General features: G+C 51.2%; 1 protein-coding gene across 1 annotated transcript in view; it reads right to left on the bottom strand.

Annotated features, from left to right (window-relative positions):
• The window catches only part of LOC117881570 (proton-coupled amino acid transporter 1-like), a 33,370-nt gene extending 17,630 nt beyond the window's left edge, over positions 1–15,740 (bottom strand). The window contains 7 exon segments of the mRNA XM_034778979.1: positions 2,545–2,643; positions 3,336–3,554; positions 6,314–6,398; positions 8,160–8,255; positions 9,833–9,921; positions 11,347–11,437; positions 12,277–15,740. Of these exon segments, the coding sequence (XP_034634870.1) occupies positions 2,545–2,643; positions 3,336–3,554; positions 6,314–6,398; positions 8,160–8,255; positions 9,833–9,921; positions 11,347–11,437; positions 12,277–12,497 (900 nt within the window). The 5' untranslated portion in view covers positions 12,498–15,740.
• Between the last annotated feature and the right edge of the window lie 1,499 nt (positions 15,741–17,239).

Below are 17,239 nucleotides of genomic sequence, written 5' to 3' on the forward strand. Positions count from 1 at the left end.
TGGTCAGGAAGGGACCCGGGGCCCAGCTTCGTCAGCCCTGTTTAGCCGGTCCGCCCTTGCTGGGGGGGCCTGAAAAAAAATTTTCCCCGGGGCCCAAACCTGCCTCAGCGGCCCTGAGCGGATGCTTTCAGGGAACTCTCCACGATGACTAAACAATTGCTTTCTTGAATATTAACAGCTCATTTAGACCCCAGCATTTTGTATGTATAGTTGGGATTATGTTTTCCAACACACTTACTTTGTACTTAACCCTGAATTTCATCAGTCATTTTGTTACCCAGTTTCGTTAGACCCCTTTGTAACTTCACAGTAGGCTACGGGCTTAACTATCTTGAGTAATTTTGTATCATCTGCAAATTTTGCCACCTCACTGTTCACCCCTTTTCCAGATCATTTATGAATATATGTTAAACAGCACAGGTCCTAGGACGGATCTTTGGGGGACCCCACTATTTATCTCTTTGTGACAACTGGCCATTTATTCCTACCCTTAGTTTCTTATCTTTTAACCAGATACTGATCCATGAGAGGACCTTCCCTCTCATCCCATGACTGCTCATTTTGCTTAAGAGCCTCTGGTAAGGGACCTTGTCAAAGGCTTTCTTAAAGTTCAATTTCCTTTTCCCACTAGATCACCCTTGTTACAAGTCTGTTGACATCCTCAAAGAATTGTAATAGATTTGTAAAGTGAAATTTTGCCTCACCAAAGCCGTGTTGCCTGTTCCCTGATAAATTATGTTCATCTGCAGGTCTAATAATTCTGTTCTTTACTATAGTTTCAACCAATTTGCCAAAGTTAGGTTTTCCAGCCTCTAATTGCCAGGATTGGAGCCTTTTTCAAAAATAGGCATAACATTAGCTATCATCCGGTCATCTAGTACAGAGACGGATTTAAGCGATAGGCTACATACTACCATTAGTACAGTAGTTTTGCAATTTCATATTGGAGTTCCCTTCAGAACTCTTGGGTGAATCCCATCTGGTCCTGGGGACTTGCTGCTGTTTAACTGATCAATTTGTTCCAAAACCTCCTCTACGGACATCTCAGTCTGGGAGAGTTCCTCAGGTCTGTCACCTAAAATGAATGGCTCAGGTGTGGGGATCTCCCCCACGTCCTCTGCCGTGAAAACGGATGCAAAGAATTCATTTAGCTTCTCCACAATAGCCTGGTCTTCCTTGAGGGCTCCTTTAGCACCTCAATCGGCCAGTGGCCCCAGAGGCTATTTGGCAGGTTTCCTGCTTCTGATGGACTTACATTTTTTCTATTAGTATTTGTGTCCTGAGTTAGCTGCTCTTCAAATTCTTTCTTGGCCAGTCTTATTCTTTTACAGTTGATTTGTCAGTGGTGCTTTTGGGTTTTTAAATATAGATTTCTGTGAGCTCCTTCGCTAGCTGCTATAAGTCTTCGACTCCAGTGGTTTGGAAAGAGGGCGCACCAACAGGTCACAGAAGCACAGCTGGTGGAGCAGAGGACTGTGAGAGAAGCAAACTAAGCCAAAGAAAAAGCTTTTATTCCCACCACCCTATGCTTGCTTTACAGTTCTGTGCAGTCAATACTCTGGAATCTTAGACAAGAACTAGATAAGTTCCTGGAGGACAGGTCCATCAATGGCTATTAGCCAAGATGGTCAGGGATGCAACCCTATGCTCTGGGTGTCCTGAGCCTGATTGCCAGAAGCTGGGAGTGGACAACAGGGGATGGATCACGCGATGATTGCCTGTTCTGTTCATTCCCTCTGAAGACCAGTGCTTTGGCCACTGTCGGAAGACAGGAGACTGGGCTAGATGGACCACTGGTCTGACCCAATGTGGCCGTTCTTATGTTCTTAATGGACTTGGTGCTTCCAGCTCATGTGTTTACGCAGCCAGGCAACACAAAGAAATGAAAACAGCTGTTCTCTTCGAAACGGAACTCTGGGAAATAGCCTATGATGTTTAACCAAGATAATAAAAGTGCTCCACCCACTTCCTCCTCTTTACTATCCGCATGCTGCTCTATTTACAGCACCTACTAGGAACTAGACAAACATAATTGGCACCGCCGGAAATTGAAGCGAAACCGCTGCAAGATACCAGGCTACTCAAGTGGAGGGAATAGACCAAGCAGTCCAATCTTCACGTCACTGTGTCTTTTCTCTCTCCAGCAAGGCAGCTTTAAAACCCAACCCGGTAGAGATATTCAGGGAACTTCACTCCTATAGGCCACATTCATCTGTGCCACACAGGTAGACCCCAAGGGCTCTAAGTCAGAACACTGGCTTTGAAAGTATTAGATCTGAAGAGGAAGTAATTGAACAATTGCTGCTGTAGTATAAAGGTCTTTCAAGATTTCTTTAAAGGGCTCGATACCCTTCCATTCCCCCAGTAGCAACGAGGTTAGACGGAGGGAAGCTGTGTCTGTGTAGTGACTACACAATGAATACCAGTCACCCAGGTCACACATTTGGCTTACAAGCCCAGAGAGATCTCAGCACATCCAGAACAGATGCTGCAGAGAGCACAGATAGCAGCCGGTTCTTGCACTGCCTACAAGCCAACACTTACCACGCCGATACCTTCGAAAGCAAAGATAGCCGTGCCAAAAAACAGAGGGTAGGTCTTCCAGCCCGCTACGAGAGGCAGGTTGCTGGGATCCGGAAGGCCCTAGAAAAGAGCAGCTGGGATTTAAATGCAAGAGAGAAACCAAGGCCTATTTCAAAGGTTTCTTTTCTGTGGCACTTGCTCAAAGTTTCAGCTCACAAGCACTCAGTCAAAACGTGGACTAGAATGCTCCTGAAAGCAGGTGCACACCCGGCACTGACAGAGCTGGGTAAGTTTCCCCCCCGTGCAGTGCACCTAATGCTTTACCTACAGTACCCCAACGACTCCAGTGTACATCCCCCCCACCACACACCCCCTCCTCTAACTGTCTTGACCTGCAGCACTCCCTAAGAGTAGCTCATCTAATGTAGGGGTAGCCAAACTGTGGCTCTTTTACAGTTAAAGTGCAGTTCACAGAGCCCTCCATGCCCCCCCAATTCTCCACCTACCAGACTTGGGGCGGGGGGGAGCTCTGGGCTTCTGCCCTGCAGCAGAGTGGTGGGTCTCAGTGCTTCTGGCCAGTGGGAGAGAGCCTCTTGGGTCTTCATCCCTGCTCCCCAACACACACACCCCTCCCCTCTGGGTCAGGTAGAATCCCCCAGAACCCCTCCTTCCCCGCCAGGCTGAAGCCCTGAGAGGCGCACCCGGCTCTCAAACATCTGAAGATGATCATATGCAGTCCCTGAGTGAGGTCTGGGAGGTTTCAGGAAGGTCTCTAGACTCGAGAGGCATTCGGCTTTGGTCTTCACACGTACCGTGATGATATACCAATTTATCATAATGAGACTGCTCAGCATGGCGAGGTTGGCCAGCATGGAGAAGACGGACAGGAACTTGAGATTCTGTATGTACACGAGCAGCACCAGGAACGGCAGCAAGGAGAGGATGAACAACCGGGAGTCCATGGTGGGAGTCAGCACCGTGGTTTTGTTGGAATGGCAGTCATTGGTGGTGCCATTTGCTGCAGAGATCACCTGGAGGGAGGAGCCAAAAAAACCTCTGGATCCCGAACTGTTCCCTGTCATAACCTGAACTTGGCAACCGAGTCGCGGGGCTGATGGCAATTCCTAGCCACACAATTATGGACTCTCAATTTAAGAGCCACACAGCCTTTATCTTTTAGAGAGAGGTTGCATTTGCAAAACTTAAATACTGCAAGTTCTTTTAATAACCCAACACGCCACTCTAGGGCAGGCAGGGAGGGGACATTTAACATGTTTTTTTCCTATGAAAACACTTTGAACTTCTATAGCGGCTTCCATATGAATTTTACAGAGCTTTGTAAACAGCACATGAAACTCCGACTCCCAAGCGAGACGCGTTATGGTCCCTAGCTGGGGAAAGCGAGGCGTAGCGACTCAGACTTGCATCGAGGTCATGCAGCACGCACGATGAAAAGCTGGGAATAGAGCCCAGCCCTGTGCTTTAGGCACAAGAGCGTCCACCCCCTGCCACGGTCACAGATCCTGGGTCCTCAAAGACACTTGAGACAAGCACCTCGCCGATCACATCAAGCATAAATCTGTCAGACTGCTGGACAACTGAGCTAGGATTTCCGAACGAGTTGCAAATAACCCTTTTTAGCCAACCCATAACTAGTCTATTAAAAAGACAGCACAGGATATTTTTACAAAGAACTCAATGCGCACACACACACGCGCTGCATAAAGCAGAAACAGCCTGTCCTTTTTTTGCCATATCATGATTGGATTAAAGACACGTTGGTGTTAGTATACAATGCATTACCCAAGCCGTAACCACTCCTGGGCTGGCGAAGCACAGCACAAAATATAAACACGGATATCGTGCAAAGACTTAATGCTCAAGATCTCATAGAGGATTTACTTTACCACCATGTAAAAGAATGCCCCCAAAATATGGGCTTCTGAAACCAGCAAAGGGCTTTTCCCCCACCCTCAGCCAGTAAATAAGCAAACATCTAATCTCCATTTCGAATGGTCTGCTCCTTTGTAGGTCAGCCAGCATTGGCGCGCCGAGATTGCTCCATTATTAAAGCGACACGAAGGGTTCCCATGGAAGAAAGCCTGCCTCGAAATAGCAGTGACAGCCAGCGGGGTCAGTGAACCAACAGCTGGCTGCATTTGTCCACCTGCCCTCTATTCACGCCTGAGTATGACAGGGTCTGTGAGGTGAAGGAAAAAACAGCCCATCATACCGAGAGAGCAGTGATGCAGAGCAGCCACTTCACAGACTAATTCACTGCCCTGTGGAAAAAGAGACAGGACGCCCCCAAAAGGCAGAAGGCAACGTAACGCTGGGAAGGACATGAAACCCCCAGGAATTCTCTCAGGTGTATTCCCAAATGTGGTGACTGGGAGATCCCCTCCCTCCTCTCTCCACCTCCCGAGGCGACTGGTTTTCAGGACATTACGGCCCAGTTCTTTGGAGCAACCGGAGGTTGTTCTCCCCTCTTCCCCCCCCCCCCCCACACACCTTCACCCTTTCCCAGACGAGTAATAATTTACACTGATCTGAATAAAACCCAACTAAGCCTGTTTCCAGCAATCTCACACTCCCCCCAGCATCCAACAGATCAAAACACTAGCTGAGCCGGCACGCATCTGTGGATTTCTCGCGCCCCACAGAGTGTTTATTAAGTAGGCACGACTGCTGATGCAGTCTCCTTTCCAGCCACTTATTTAAAAAGATACATCACAGCATCAAGGGTGTTCCCCCAGAAAAGCTCCCCTCGTGCTGGGGAAACAGGTGGGCAGGGTTTCCTCCGACACTTTGTGGGACACTTGGCAGCGCTCCCCCAGTACACTGCCCAGCTCAGACCGTGGGACGCAGTCAGATCTTCAATGCTTTTTTTTTTTTTTATGCCCTGCCTGCTGGATTCTGGCCATTTAAAAGGAAAGGAGCAACTGGCATGGGGAGGCACGCAGAGGACTCCCAGCTTGCTTTGAAGTTTTGCAAATGCCTGTTTCTAGGCTGTAATATTTTGGTCTAATTTCAGTTGCTGGGCTTAGGGTGTCAGTGCCGGGCGGCCTTGGTAACGTGTGATATACAGGAGGTCAGCCTACATGATCTGATGGTCCCTTCTGGCCTTAAACACTACGGTCCCTGCCCTGGGAAGTTTGCCATCCGGACAGGAGAGACCTAATTCATTTGTTCCTGTTTAAAAGGGCTCTCGTTGGCATCATTCTACAACAGGAACCTCCCCCTGAAATTGAGATTGTCCCAACCGGAGCTTCTAGGGGCTACCGTACCATCTAGTCCAATATCCCATCGGATTGCGGCCAGTACCAACCGCTTGACAGGAAGATGCAAGATTCCTGCAACAGGCCATGTGGGATAATCCCCTTCCCCTCTTAACCCCTGAGGCTTGGAAGCATCCAAAGCCAAGGGATGTGGCAGGCAAGTTTTATCTAGTGCAGATGTTTTTTCCAGGTCCTGGCCTTAGTTCGCTCGGTGAGTGTGGAAGACAAGAGGTCTAGCAGCCATTTATCACCGGTGACAAATACATGGTAGGGGGAGGTTGTATCGGTCACTTTCCCACTTTGCACAAACGCGGCCGGGATATTGATCTTTGCCTTTGGGCTGAAGGGTTACGTTTTCCTCTACTGCTCTAGTTATGGAAGCAAGACTCTTCTCCCTGGGTTTGGGTTTTAGTTTGCAGGAGAAGGAACAACCTGAGTTCTTCCCTCACCCCAAATCTGGAAAAGAACTCCCCTCCCCACCCCCTTATCACCAAAAAAAGCCAAAGTCTTACCTGTTTCAGATTGTCAGCCAGAAATACGAAATACACACAGCAGAACCCCAGCTGGGTGAGAATCAAGAAAAATCCCACTACGTACCTGTGGGGGGTGGAGGGAGAAGAGAGAAAGTATTTAAAAAAGAATCATTAATGCTAAAACCGTGCAGCCTGCAAGACACGGACTCATGCTAGAGGCGCATGTTTTGATCCCAATGCTACATCAACCGTGTGAGCAATTCCTCTGCTAGGAGGCTGCAATACAGAGCTAGAGGTCAAAGGGTGATCAGGATGGCTTGCTTTTGCTGATGGTAGGAGGGAGCATTGCCCAAGGTAGATGCTTCCCCTCTCCCTCCGTTTCACCAGCAAGCTCGCACAGCAGAAGGCCCTTTGTGTCCTCTTAGACCTTTTTAAGGCTGCACCAGCAACTGTCAAACTAAAATGTTCCGGGTACAAGGTGGAACCTCTCAACGGGGAGACAAGCCAATACCTGGAACAGGCCCATCAGAGGAGCTGCAAGCCGAGAAAGGTGCGTGAACAGATCTCGGCTACGCAAGAGTGGTCTCCAACCGCTGTCTCAGCAAAGGGATGAAATGGGATCCTGCATCTTATGCTTAAAAATGCCTAGCTCTCCGTTCACCTTCTCCACTCCATCTCCCATTTTAGAAAGGGCTCAGTTTCCTGTGCTAGACGTGGGTAAGTCTGACATTGTGGCCTCTAGAGATTTAGCCCAAGAGACCCGTAAAGGCATCTCAAAGATTGTGGCCAAGGAGGGGACGTTATCTTGCAGCTTGGAGAGGCGCAGAAGCGCACAGTTTACCCTGGGTGGGGATGAAGATCTAGACCCCCAAAATTAATAGATTCCAAGGCCAGACGGGGCCATTGTGCTCCTCTAGTCTGATCTCCTGTATAGCACAAACCACAGAACTGCCCCAAAGTAATTCCACAAGCAGATCTGTTAGGAAAACATCCAGTCTTGATGTTAAAATTGCCAGTGATGGAGAATCCACCCCAAACCCTGGTAAATGGTTTCAGTGGTTAATTGAAGAGCGTCTCTCCGCACCCCCATGAGTTTAGATTCCCCGTCCTGTGGAAGGGACCAGCACCGCCCCCCGGCCGTCTGGGAGACTCAGCCACTTCTCCCCCCTGCAGTCAAAGAGATCTGTCCCAGCAAGAGGTGTTACAGGCTCTTGTTGCCCCACATAAGCACTGCCTCACATACGGATTGTCAGTGTGTGTAATAGACACACTGCTAACGTACTGACTTTGGCAACACCTGCAAGGCGACGGAGTTACTGAGATGGACGGGAAGCCTTTGAACCAGCAGTTAAAGCTTTCGCAGTGTCCAGCCGCTGACAGGAAGATGTGCCAACATGCAATGAAGTAATTAGCATTATCTGTCCCTTCCTTGCTAGGCTGCAGAGCAAATGAGTTTCCTTTTCCCACCCAGACACGTGCACTAAAGTACCATATTTCCCCTCTAGCACCACAACTGAGCACACGGGGAAGGATGACCTCCCGCATTTCAAGGAAATAAACACAATCCTGTCAGCGAGCCAGACTCCAGCATCCAGGGGTGTATACAAGCAACTGCGGAGCACACAACAGTTGTGTTTGCCTAGAGCCTGGCCAGACCCTAGCGCTTCGCTTTGTGCAGCCTCTCTCAGGGTAAGAAAGGTGCTACGGACAAAGCCAGGCTCCCATCAGACCAGGACAAAGCCGAGAATGAGGAGGTTGCAATTCCCCTGAACTGGAAGAACCAGTTAAGTCTCTTATTTTACTCACTATTTGATTAGCATGTTTGAGAGCCCAGCCAGCTCTTCCTCTCCCAATCCGAACCCAAAGCAAAAAGAGAACACGGTACCTTCCCCAGATGGCATGGGTCCGAAGCCAAGCGCTAGGGCTTGCTTCCAGCCCGTACATCACAGCATCTCCATAGTCCACAAAAGGCCTTTGATATCTGAAGGGAGAGAGAAAGGTGACATTGGTGGCCCAATCTACTTTCAGAGGCACACACTGAGGGAATAACACAAGATTGCTGCTATTAGATGCAAGTCTGAAGATATTTCTGATTGGCAACTGTTAGGCCAGGGTCCCCAGACTTTTTCCTCATATCCCTCCCCGCCCCCGCGCGGGCCACAGTTGGGAGCCGGAGCCATGGCTGGAAGCAGAACTGCAGCCGGGCCGTCATCAGGGCCAGAGGCTGCAGCCGGGGGCAGGGCTGGAGGCAGAGCGGAGCCGCAGCTGGGGCTGGGCCAAGAACAGAGGCACAGTCAGGGTTGGCAGCAGGGGCCGAGTGCCACTGCAGCTGAGAGTCAGGGCCACAGCTGGGGGCAGAGCAGGGCCAGGTGGCGCTCCCGTGGAGGCTGGCCCAGGCCCTGCTGAACCTCCCCAAACACTCCTCTGCATCCCGTAGGGGGGCGCACCTCATAGTTTGGGGACCACTGTGCTAGGCCATTGTAAATAACTCCGTCACGCTTCTCTGTTGAACCCAGATACCATATAATGGAGATGGGAGCGTCAGAAGCTTGTGTGACCACAAGCAATAACCCCGTAGTATCTGCTCAGAGGAAGATGGGAATCCACCCAAAGCAGGTGTGAGCCGGGGACTCGAATCAACGGACAAGGAGTGCTCCTGGCTACACTGGTGCAAGCAGGGATATAACCAGGCCATGGGAAGTGAAAGTGACCTCCTCCATTTTCTGTTTCGTTCTTTAATACTTTCCCCCTCTGCGGCTCTTCCCAATCAGTGATCTCACGGCACATCACAGGTGTTAGTGACGTGCCCCTCCCAAAGCCCCTGGGAGGTAGGGAGGTGTCGCCACCCTCCTTTTACAGGTGGGGAAGCAAAGGCGGAGAGCGATGAAGTGATTCACAAAGGAGTCGGCAGAACCAGGAGAGCTTTGATTCACTGCCTGGTGGCGGTAGATGGAGAGATCAAGGACTGGGACAACACATACAGTGCTGTCAGGTGCACTGCCGGGCTCAGCACTGGGATAAGGGGGCGTAGTGTGAAATCGGGACTGAGGAGCACACCCGTAGCACACTGCGTGAGTGACTCAGAGGGCCAGGCACGGCACAATCATGTGCTGTACACAATCGCCTTTATAATAGCCTCTCTCCTTAAACGTTCCTCCCCATCAGCGCCCTCTCTCAACCAGAAACTGACCAAGCCCTTGGGAAGTCTGCGTAACTTACCTAGCCTGGTAGCTTGCAAAAAGCCTCTTCCCAATATGAGGAACTTGGTGCAACACTCTGCGAATCTGGTTACAAGGTTACAAAGGCAACATCCTCTCCAACCCTCTACGCCCACCATGCGCCCCCCCCAGGGATTCAGGAAGGAGAGCTCTCTGGTCACAGGTTGCACAAGGGCTTTCAGCGCTTTGGCACACTTCAACGGACAGAATGCTGCCTGAGGACTTTAAAGGATGTGTCATCATTTCTAATGGGCTCCATAAAATCAAGACAAGGGGGGGTGCTGGGGAGGGGATAGGAGGCCAACGCTTCAGGCCCGACAGCAGTGAGGATTTCTCTTACTTGTTGCAGAAGTGGTGAGCGCATTTAACCAGGATGCCCATACAATGCACTGCGGCGATTCCCATCACCAGCAAACTGAGCGGGCCCAGCTAGACAGCAGGAGAAGGGGGAGAGAGAGAGAGAGAGAAGAGCGCACTCTGATGGTTAAAACAAGAACTGCAAGGCTGGGTTCATTAGACAGCAATGTACAGAGAGCTGAGAACACAAGCGCGGTCCTGCCTGCATTAGAAGAGCGTACCAAGGAAGCCACGCAAAACTACTAGCACAGCGGGACACCACTCTGATCCTGAATCAGAACTGTGAGGGGGAAAAGCTCTGTAGGATCCAGGCTCTGCCTTTCCAAATGCTGGATTGTTCCCTGCAGTACAGCACAGGCCCAGGTGTGGGGAACCTCACACCTGCGGACTGGTGGAGAGCCACGGAACCTCCAGCGAGGTATGTTGGCTTCGTCTGATGCCAAAGCCCCTCAAGGAGCTTTACAGAAGATGGACTGTATTTAAACCACGCGTGGCACCAGATTAGTAGCAAAGTCAAGGGGGAAATGGAACCGCTGGGGTTTGACTTAGTGTCAGGATCCCCTGGCGCTCCAGAGGCAATGGGCAGAAGGGCGGCCTGCTCCCTCCACAGATGCTGGCGCTATGCACTGTATGGTCGGTTATAGATACTGGCGAGACGAAGACGCCTGTCTCAGTGCCTGAGGGTTGTAGGAGCAGCTAGATACACAAGAATGTTAATAAGCAGGAAGGCTCAGCGACACCTGAAAGGTAACAGAGCACCTGACTGCTAAGGAATGCAGTTCAGAGCGAGGTGCTTCTGGGACAGCGTTAACGCCCAAGTTCTACCACCTGGGCCAGGCGGACGTGTTGTCGTCACACGGCAAGGTTGTGTTTTAGGTCATGACTTACACTTGTACTTAATTGCTAGGAGCGGAGAAGAGACTGCCTGACGTTACACAACGTGTTTTCTCAGTCTAGGTAAGGGGGTGAGAGGACATCTAGCAGCCAGAGGCTTTACAATCACTGATCTAACTGCAGCATTGCAAAGAGACCTGCTAAGGGTTGATGTACGATTGGCAAAAAGCGCCAGCCCCACCGCTCTGGAGTCTGCAGCCCTCTGTTTGTCTACACAATACAGCCCACAGGCAAACCTTCCCCAACACCCTGTTCAAGCCCGGGCAGAGGAAATGGCCCCCAGAGGAACACAGCAGCGACGCCCTGCTGATGCCTTCCCCCAAGGAACCAGCCCGACACCGCAGCTCTTCCCTCGGGCTTCTGAACAGCCAGCCACTAGCCGCGCAGTCACTACTGACCTAGCAGGGAGGGGAACCAGTGATGTAGGGCTGGACGCTTTCTAGCCTCTGACCAACCCCAGCAGCCATTTAAGCAGGAGGTGCTAGACACACAGAAGACCTGAGTCCAAGTCAGCAACATGCCTCTGTCTAGAAACCAAGCAGGAGCCCCCCACCCGCAATCGGAGTGGGTGCCTCCGTGCTATTAAGGGAGACGCTGTCTTACCACAATGCCAGCGTTTTTCACAGCCAGGGGCAGTCCCAGCAGGCCAGTGCCAATATTCCCTTTCACCAGGTGGATCAAGGTTTGAAACCATCTGCCGAGGAGAAGATACAGAGACGGTCAGGAATGGCACAGGATATTCTAGCCCTAGTGCAAGCCTGCCAGCGTACTTCAGCCCCGGCCCCCCCCCCCCCCGCCACACGACCACTCTAGTCCTAGGCTGCTCTTTAACAGAGATTGCCAGTGGCTGGGAACAGAAAATACCCTGGCAAGATCTCTGAGCAGCGGATACGTTTGCCGGAGCAGCAAGCAGAGCTCAGCACCTGCAGGTCTTCGTAAGCCCAGCAGCACCAGCAGGTGACCACGCAGTCAGAAGCGACGGATACTGAATGGGTCCGTGAACTCAAGCATCCTTACTGCCAGCAAGCCCCTGATTTGCTCTGAATTCAGGCAAGTCATTTGCCTTCCACATCCCCAAGTCAGAGCTGGCTGGGAAAAAAAAAAGTGGCGGAGGAAGGGGGTGGGAGGAAGAGGGAAATCCAAAGCTGCTTTTAAAAAACCAAGATGCTATCTCTAAGTCAGGCTTCACGGGGGGAAAAACTGCCAAAAAAAAAAAAAAAAAATCTGCGGAGACACAGCATCTGTGGAAAGTACCTGGTCTATCCACACCTGGACTGAACTTACAGCAATCCTGGCAGGCGGAGCACTTGCTCCCAGAGACCTGTACAGACAGGCACGAGAGAGCCTGCAAGGCAGGCCGTAGCTCTGTACCGGTTACACAGCACATTTCACGCCCAAAGGATCCCGGAGCATCCTCTGAGGAGTACGGGGGGGGCCGTGGTGTCCAGCAGCCGAATGCAGTGCCCACTCTCAGTAACGCATGGGCCGTCTGCGCCAGCGGAGAGAAGAGGTAGTTCTGAACCAGTCACTTACGTCGTCCCGTTGCTCTCCCCGAACCGCTGGTAGGATGAAGGAGAGGCAAAGCTGTTTATGCCTTCGGGGGGGCTCCCGTCAGGCGTAGCCTCTGTGGAGCTGTAGTCGTTGTAGTCCTCGCTGCGCAGCCTCCTGGTGGACATAGTGGCTGTGGAAACAGTCACATCAGGAACTGCGGCTAACTCTATGCTCCCTGCCTGGGGTTTCTTTGGTTCAGCCATGGTCACAGGACCAGCTCCCTGTGCTATTGTCAGGGCAGGCTCACCCTGGCAGGCTATTATAGGGCGCCACCTCACCAGCCCGCCCAGCAGTCACAGTGTCGGCATGCCTGAATGGAGCCTCCAGAATAACCGGAGAGCCTAGGCCTGTGGAAGGGTCAATATAAGTCCCGCACTCCTCCCCGAAGCTAGACACACCCACCCGGGATGCACCCAGCAATTCCTGCGGGGACAGATCACTCGGAGGTGACCTGCCCAGATACTTAACACCAGATGACACTGATGTCTGTACCGCTTCTCCCAAACAGGCCGGGTACGCAGAGCAATCAGCCCGTGCAAGCTGGCAGCACACAGCCCCGGAGCTCTCCATCTACTTGCAGGTCACCTTTACGGAAGGCTGTTGACAGGTGCTCAGAATGGAGGGTCCTGTACAGGCCCACCAGGGAGTGGATACACTCAGCACTGACAGGCACCCAAAGGACTCCCAGTGAAGAGACACTGATTGGCTGCGGGGGAACAAGTGCCCCACACACATCCAGCAAAGTTCCCAACCGTCTTTCATCTAGTTCATCTTGGTATTTTGAGATCCGTGTCGACAACAAGCAGGTCCCAACCCCCACTGCCAGGGCCAGCTCCAGGAATCTTTACCCAGGGTTCAGGACTTCCCCTCCCCCGCCCCATGAAATCAGGCTGATCAAGTTGGACTAAGGGTTTAAACTGCTTCCTGGATAAGATCTAGGCTGACCAGACAGCAAATGTGAAAAATCAGGACAGGAGGTGAGGGGTAATAGGAGCCGATATAAGAAAAAGACCCCAAAATTGGGACTGTCCGGATAAAATCAGGACATCTGGTCACCCTAATAAGATCTGAGAAGAGAACACAATGGAGAGGCTTTCAGGAGCCTTTCTACTCTGTCAGTGCTCTAGCAACTGGGTGCCCTACAGAACCGATAGGTTAGCATTTAAAAGGAAGGCCTCTTTCTCCTGGGGGCAAGTCAAGAAGCAATCAGATGCTTAGTTCCAAGATTAAGCCTGGAGTCTCTCCAGATGCCATGCTGACTGCAGGCCCAGGCACTAGTCCTCCCAAGTATGAGGTTACTGTGTCTTAAGATGGTAAACGTTCAAAGCCTGTAAATGGAACAAGGAAGCTTTAGAGGTTTGCAGAAGGATTAGGAGAGTAGACATGGAAATCCACCCAACATCTAGGTTCACTGCTGCTGGGCCAGCCCTCAGAGCAGCAGTTCCACTTGGGCTGAAAACATCTGGCAAACCAAGAGACAAGTCTGCTATTGGGGTGACCAATGGTGGCAGCCCCACAGGCAGTATTTGCAACTGGATGGAAACCTGTCGTTAATTTGCGGAAACACAAAGAGAAATATGCTTTAATTACTGCTGGGCTGATCCAGGCTCTGTTTCCATTCCTACCACAGGAGTGTCACAATTCACCTTTAAGTAACAAACCACAAGTAGAACCAGCAAGCATCACAGCCTCGGAGATATGCAATATACGTGCATGGAAGCGTGTGGCACCATGCGGCTCGGAGTCCCTCCCCTGGGCACAAGGGGCCTGCTTCTGCTCCGACTGCAGCAATTGTGAGACTGCGGTGAAAGCAGGTTTGGGCCCAGAGCAAACAGCCATTCTCCCTGGACAACAGGCCCTCAAGTATTTCCTATAGCTTGTGGGCTGGTCAGGGAGACAACACTGCAGAGAGGAAGAACACAGAATGGGGAAAAGAGGTGGAGGCAGCGGAGGGAATTGGTAGAGAGAAGCAGCAAGGAGTGAGAACAGAAAGCAAGGCCCAGAGAGAGCTAGGACACACAACAAGGGATGGAAAGATGGATGGATGCCTGGCCTTGGGGTTACACCACTGGACGGGGACTCAGGAGTCCTGGGTTCGTGTTTCTGGCTCTGCAACACAGTCATATGACTTGCCCAAAATCCGAGCCTCGGTTCCCTATCTGGAAAGCAGGGATCATACCCTCCTCTGACTCGTCTGTTTAGATTGGAAGCTCTTTGGGGGCACCTGACTTGACTAGGGATCTCTAGGCATTACTCTAATGCACATAATAAAAGGACAGAGGGAGAACAGACAAAAGCCAGCGGAGACACGGCAACAGAGTCAGATACAACACACGGGGGCACAGCAGGCCAGACAGGAGGATAGTTTGCTGCGCTAGTGCCAGGAAGATGAGACAAGGGTGGAAGGTATGCTGAAGAATGCTAGGGAATTTCTACCGAGCGTAACCCCCTGGGTTTTCAGGGCACCGAGCTCTTCCAGCTCCCCTTCCTCCTGTCCAGCCACTTCCCAGCATTCCCTTCAGGACGCCCACCAGCAGCTATGCGCGCTCTGTTCCTGGCTCTTCCTCTCCCCCACAGTAACCTCCTGGCTCCAACTCTGCCTCCTCTCCCCAGCAAGCAACTGTGCTCCCGGTAGTCACCCTGCCCCAAAACATTTCTGTGCCACTATGACAAGTCCACTGTCCTCTTCACTCAGGCTCAGACATGTCATCTTCGACTCTTCATTCTCCTTCTGAACATTCCAACTGCTCTCCATAGCCACTGCAGCACAGCAACTAAGGGTTCTCTGGAAACATGCCACATTTGCTTTTTCGGGCTGGGGGCTCTGGCGGGAGGAAGAGGAAAGGAAGGAGAAGAGAGGCATAGAAACAGTCTTACCTAGTGAGCCTCATGCAATACGCCTGAGAAGAGCTTGCACGTGAAGAACACACGAAACAGAGACAGCAGAGCGTGGCATCTTCCACCCTGCTATTATCTAAAGAGATCTTGGATGTCAAGCTTTAAGACCCGCTATTGTAAGAAATCCAGCAAGCAGCGACCTCAGTTTAGTAACTGCCCCAGTGCCTCTAAAATCTAGTCTCTGAAGTTTGGCAACTTAGTTGACCGGGGAACAGAGGGAGTTATTGCTCCGGCTGGAGCCAAACGTAGCACGGACAGAAGTCACACAAGCTTCCTCCTACATAGCCCTGCCCAATGCTATTAAATCCTGACCTTAAAAGTATAACCCCTGCTGTTCCCCTCCTGGCTCCCCACTCCCAGCCTACTGCTAGCCCAATACATGTTGGACCATAAACATTCTCTCTCCAAATGCTCTCAGCAAGCGATCGGCAGATCTCAGTTAGAATTGTAGGTGGAGGAATGCAAGGCTCTGCATACAGACTACACCGCTACCTCGATATAACGCTGTCCTCGGGAGCCAAAAAATCTTACCGCGTTATAGGTGAAACCGCGTTATATTGAACTTGCTTTGATCCACCAGAGTGTGCAGCCCCCCAGTCCCCGCCCGGAGCGCTGCTTTACCGCGTTATATCCGAATTCGTGTTATATCAGGCCACGTTATATTGAGGTAGAGGTGTATTTGGATAAAGCACATGTATTAACTTGCTCCTCCACTACCTGAGACTGCTGTCACTCTTAAGAGGCTCATTTCAACCCAGAACCCTTTGCTCCAAGGTAGTCAATCATCTCATCCCGTTGCAGTCTCCCTGTGGTTAGAGTCAAGTCCACACTCCTCCTGCTGTTAGAAGTTTTACAGCCACCGAAAGTACATACTAGAATGATGAGGCAGCAGTGGGGAGCTGAGGTTCCACTGTCCTTCGAGCTACTTTTCTCCTTCCTTAGCCAGCAGGGCACCTATTTCTGTCTCACCTGCAGTTAATTTACATCAACCCCTCCTGTCCTGGAGACCCAAGTAGTTTCCTTCTCTTTCAGAAAAGTCCCCCTCAGATAAGGAGTGATCCGGGGGAAAAAAAAACAAAAAAAACCCAGGTCTCTCACCACACTGTGTCCTCTCCCGGTACTGCTCTTATTTCTGAGCAAGCTTTAACCCTAAATCAGCTGACACAGAACACGCCTTGTGAGTCACCACAGTGGCCTACAGGAAGTCCATTGCACCAAGCAGCAGGGAAGGCAGGTTTGAATTGAGGAGAGGCAGTCACGTAAGGCCGGCACAGTGCTGCAGAAGTGCTGCTTCTCGTTTCCATGGTAAAGGCAAGATCTACTGCTCCATAGCAGCATCTAACAAAACTGGATGATCCCCCTTCTCAATGGGGAGGGGAGTTTTGCTGAAAAGAGGTGTGAGCCAGGTTATCAGGATGGGGGCGGGAGGGCTCCTCAAACTGGGGGTCGGGACCCCTCAGGGGGTCACGAGGTTATTACGTGAGGCGTCACGAGCGGTCAGCCTCCACCCCAAACTCCGCTTTGCATCCAGCATTTATAATGGTGTTAAATAGATTGAAAAGTGTTTTTAATTTATAAGAGGGGTCACACTCAGAGCTTGCTATGTGAAAGGGGTCACCAGTACAAAAGTTTGAGAACCACTGTCCTAGAGGTTAGAGAACAGGTGTAAGCATTCATTTGAAACTAACATCATAGTTTAAAGGGCCAAAATCCACTGACGGTCAGGGTGAATTTATCCCCCAAAGCGTTTGTTTAAGCTTCTGGCATTAGGTGAATGAAGGAGAGAGGCTCACACAGAAAAGGAAGTGGAATGATATTCTGCAAGGCTTCGAGAAGGGACAGCATGGGGAAGATAACTGAAGAGAGAAAGCGAAGCCTTTGGGAAGGTGTAGATCCCACCCTCCCTAACCCAAATAATTACCTCCCCGCCTAGAAAGAATGAAGTGAGCGAAAAACATAGGTGCCCAATAGAAGAGCAAGGAGCAACGTCCTTCATGCTTAGCTCAACTTCAGCCAAGCCATTAAAATGGGGTCCTGCCCAAACGGC

Source organism: Trachemys scripta, chromosome 8 (assembly GCF_013100865.1).
Source record: "Trachemys scripta elegans isolate TJP31775 chromosome 8, CAS_Tse_1.0, whole genome shotgun sequence".
Classification (NCBI taxonomy): Eukaryota; Metazoa; Chordata; order Testudines; family Emydidae; genus Trachemys; species Trachemys scripta.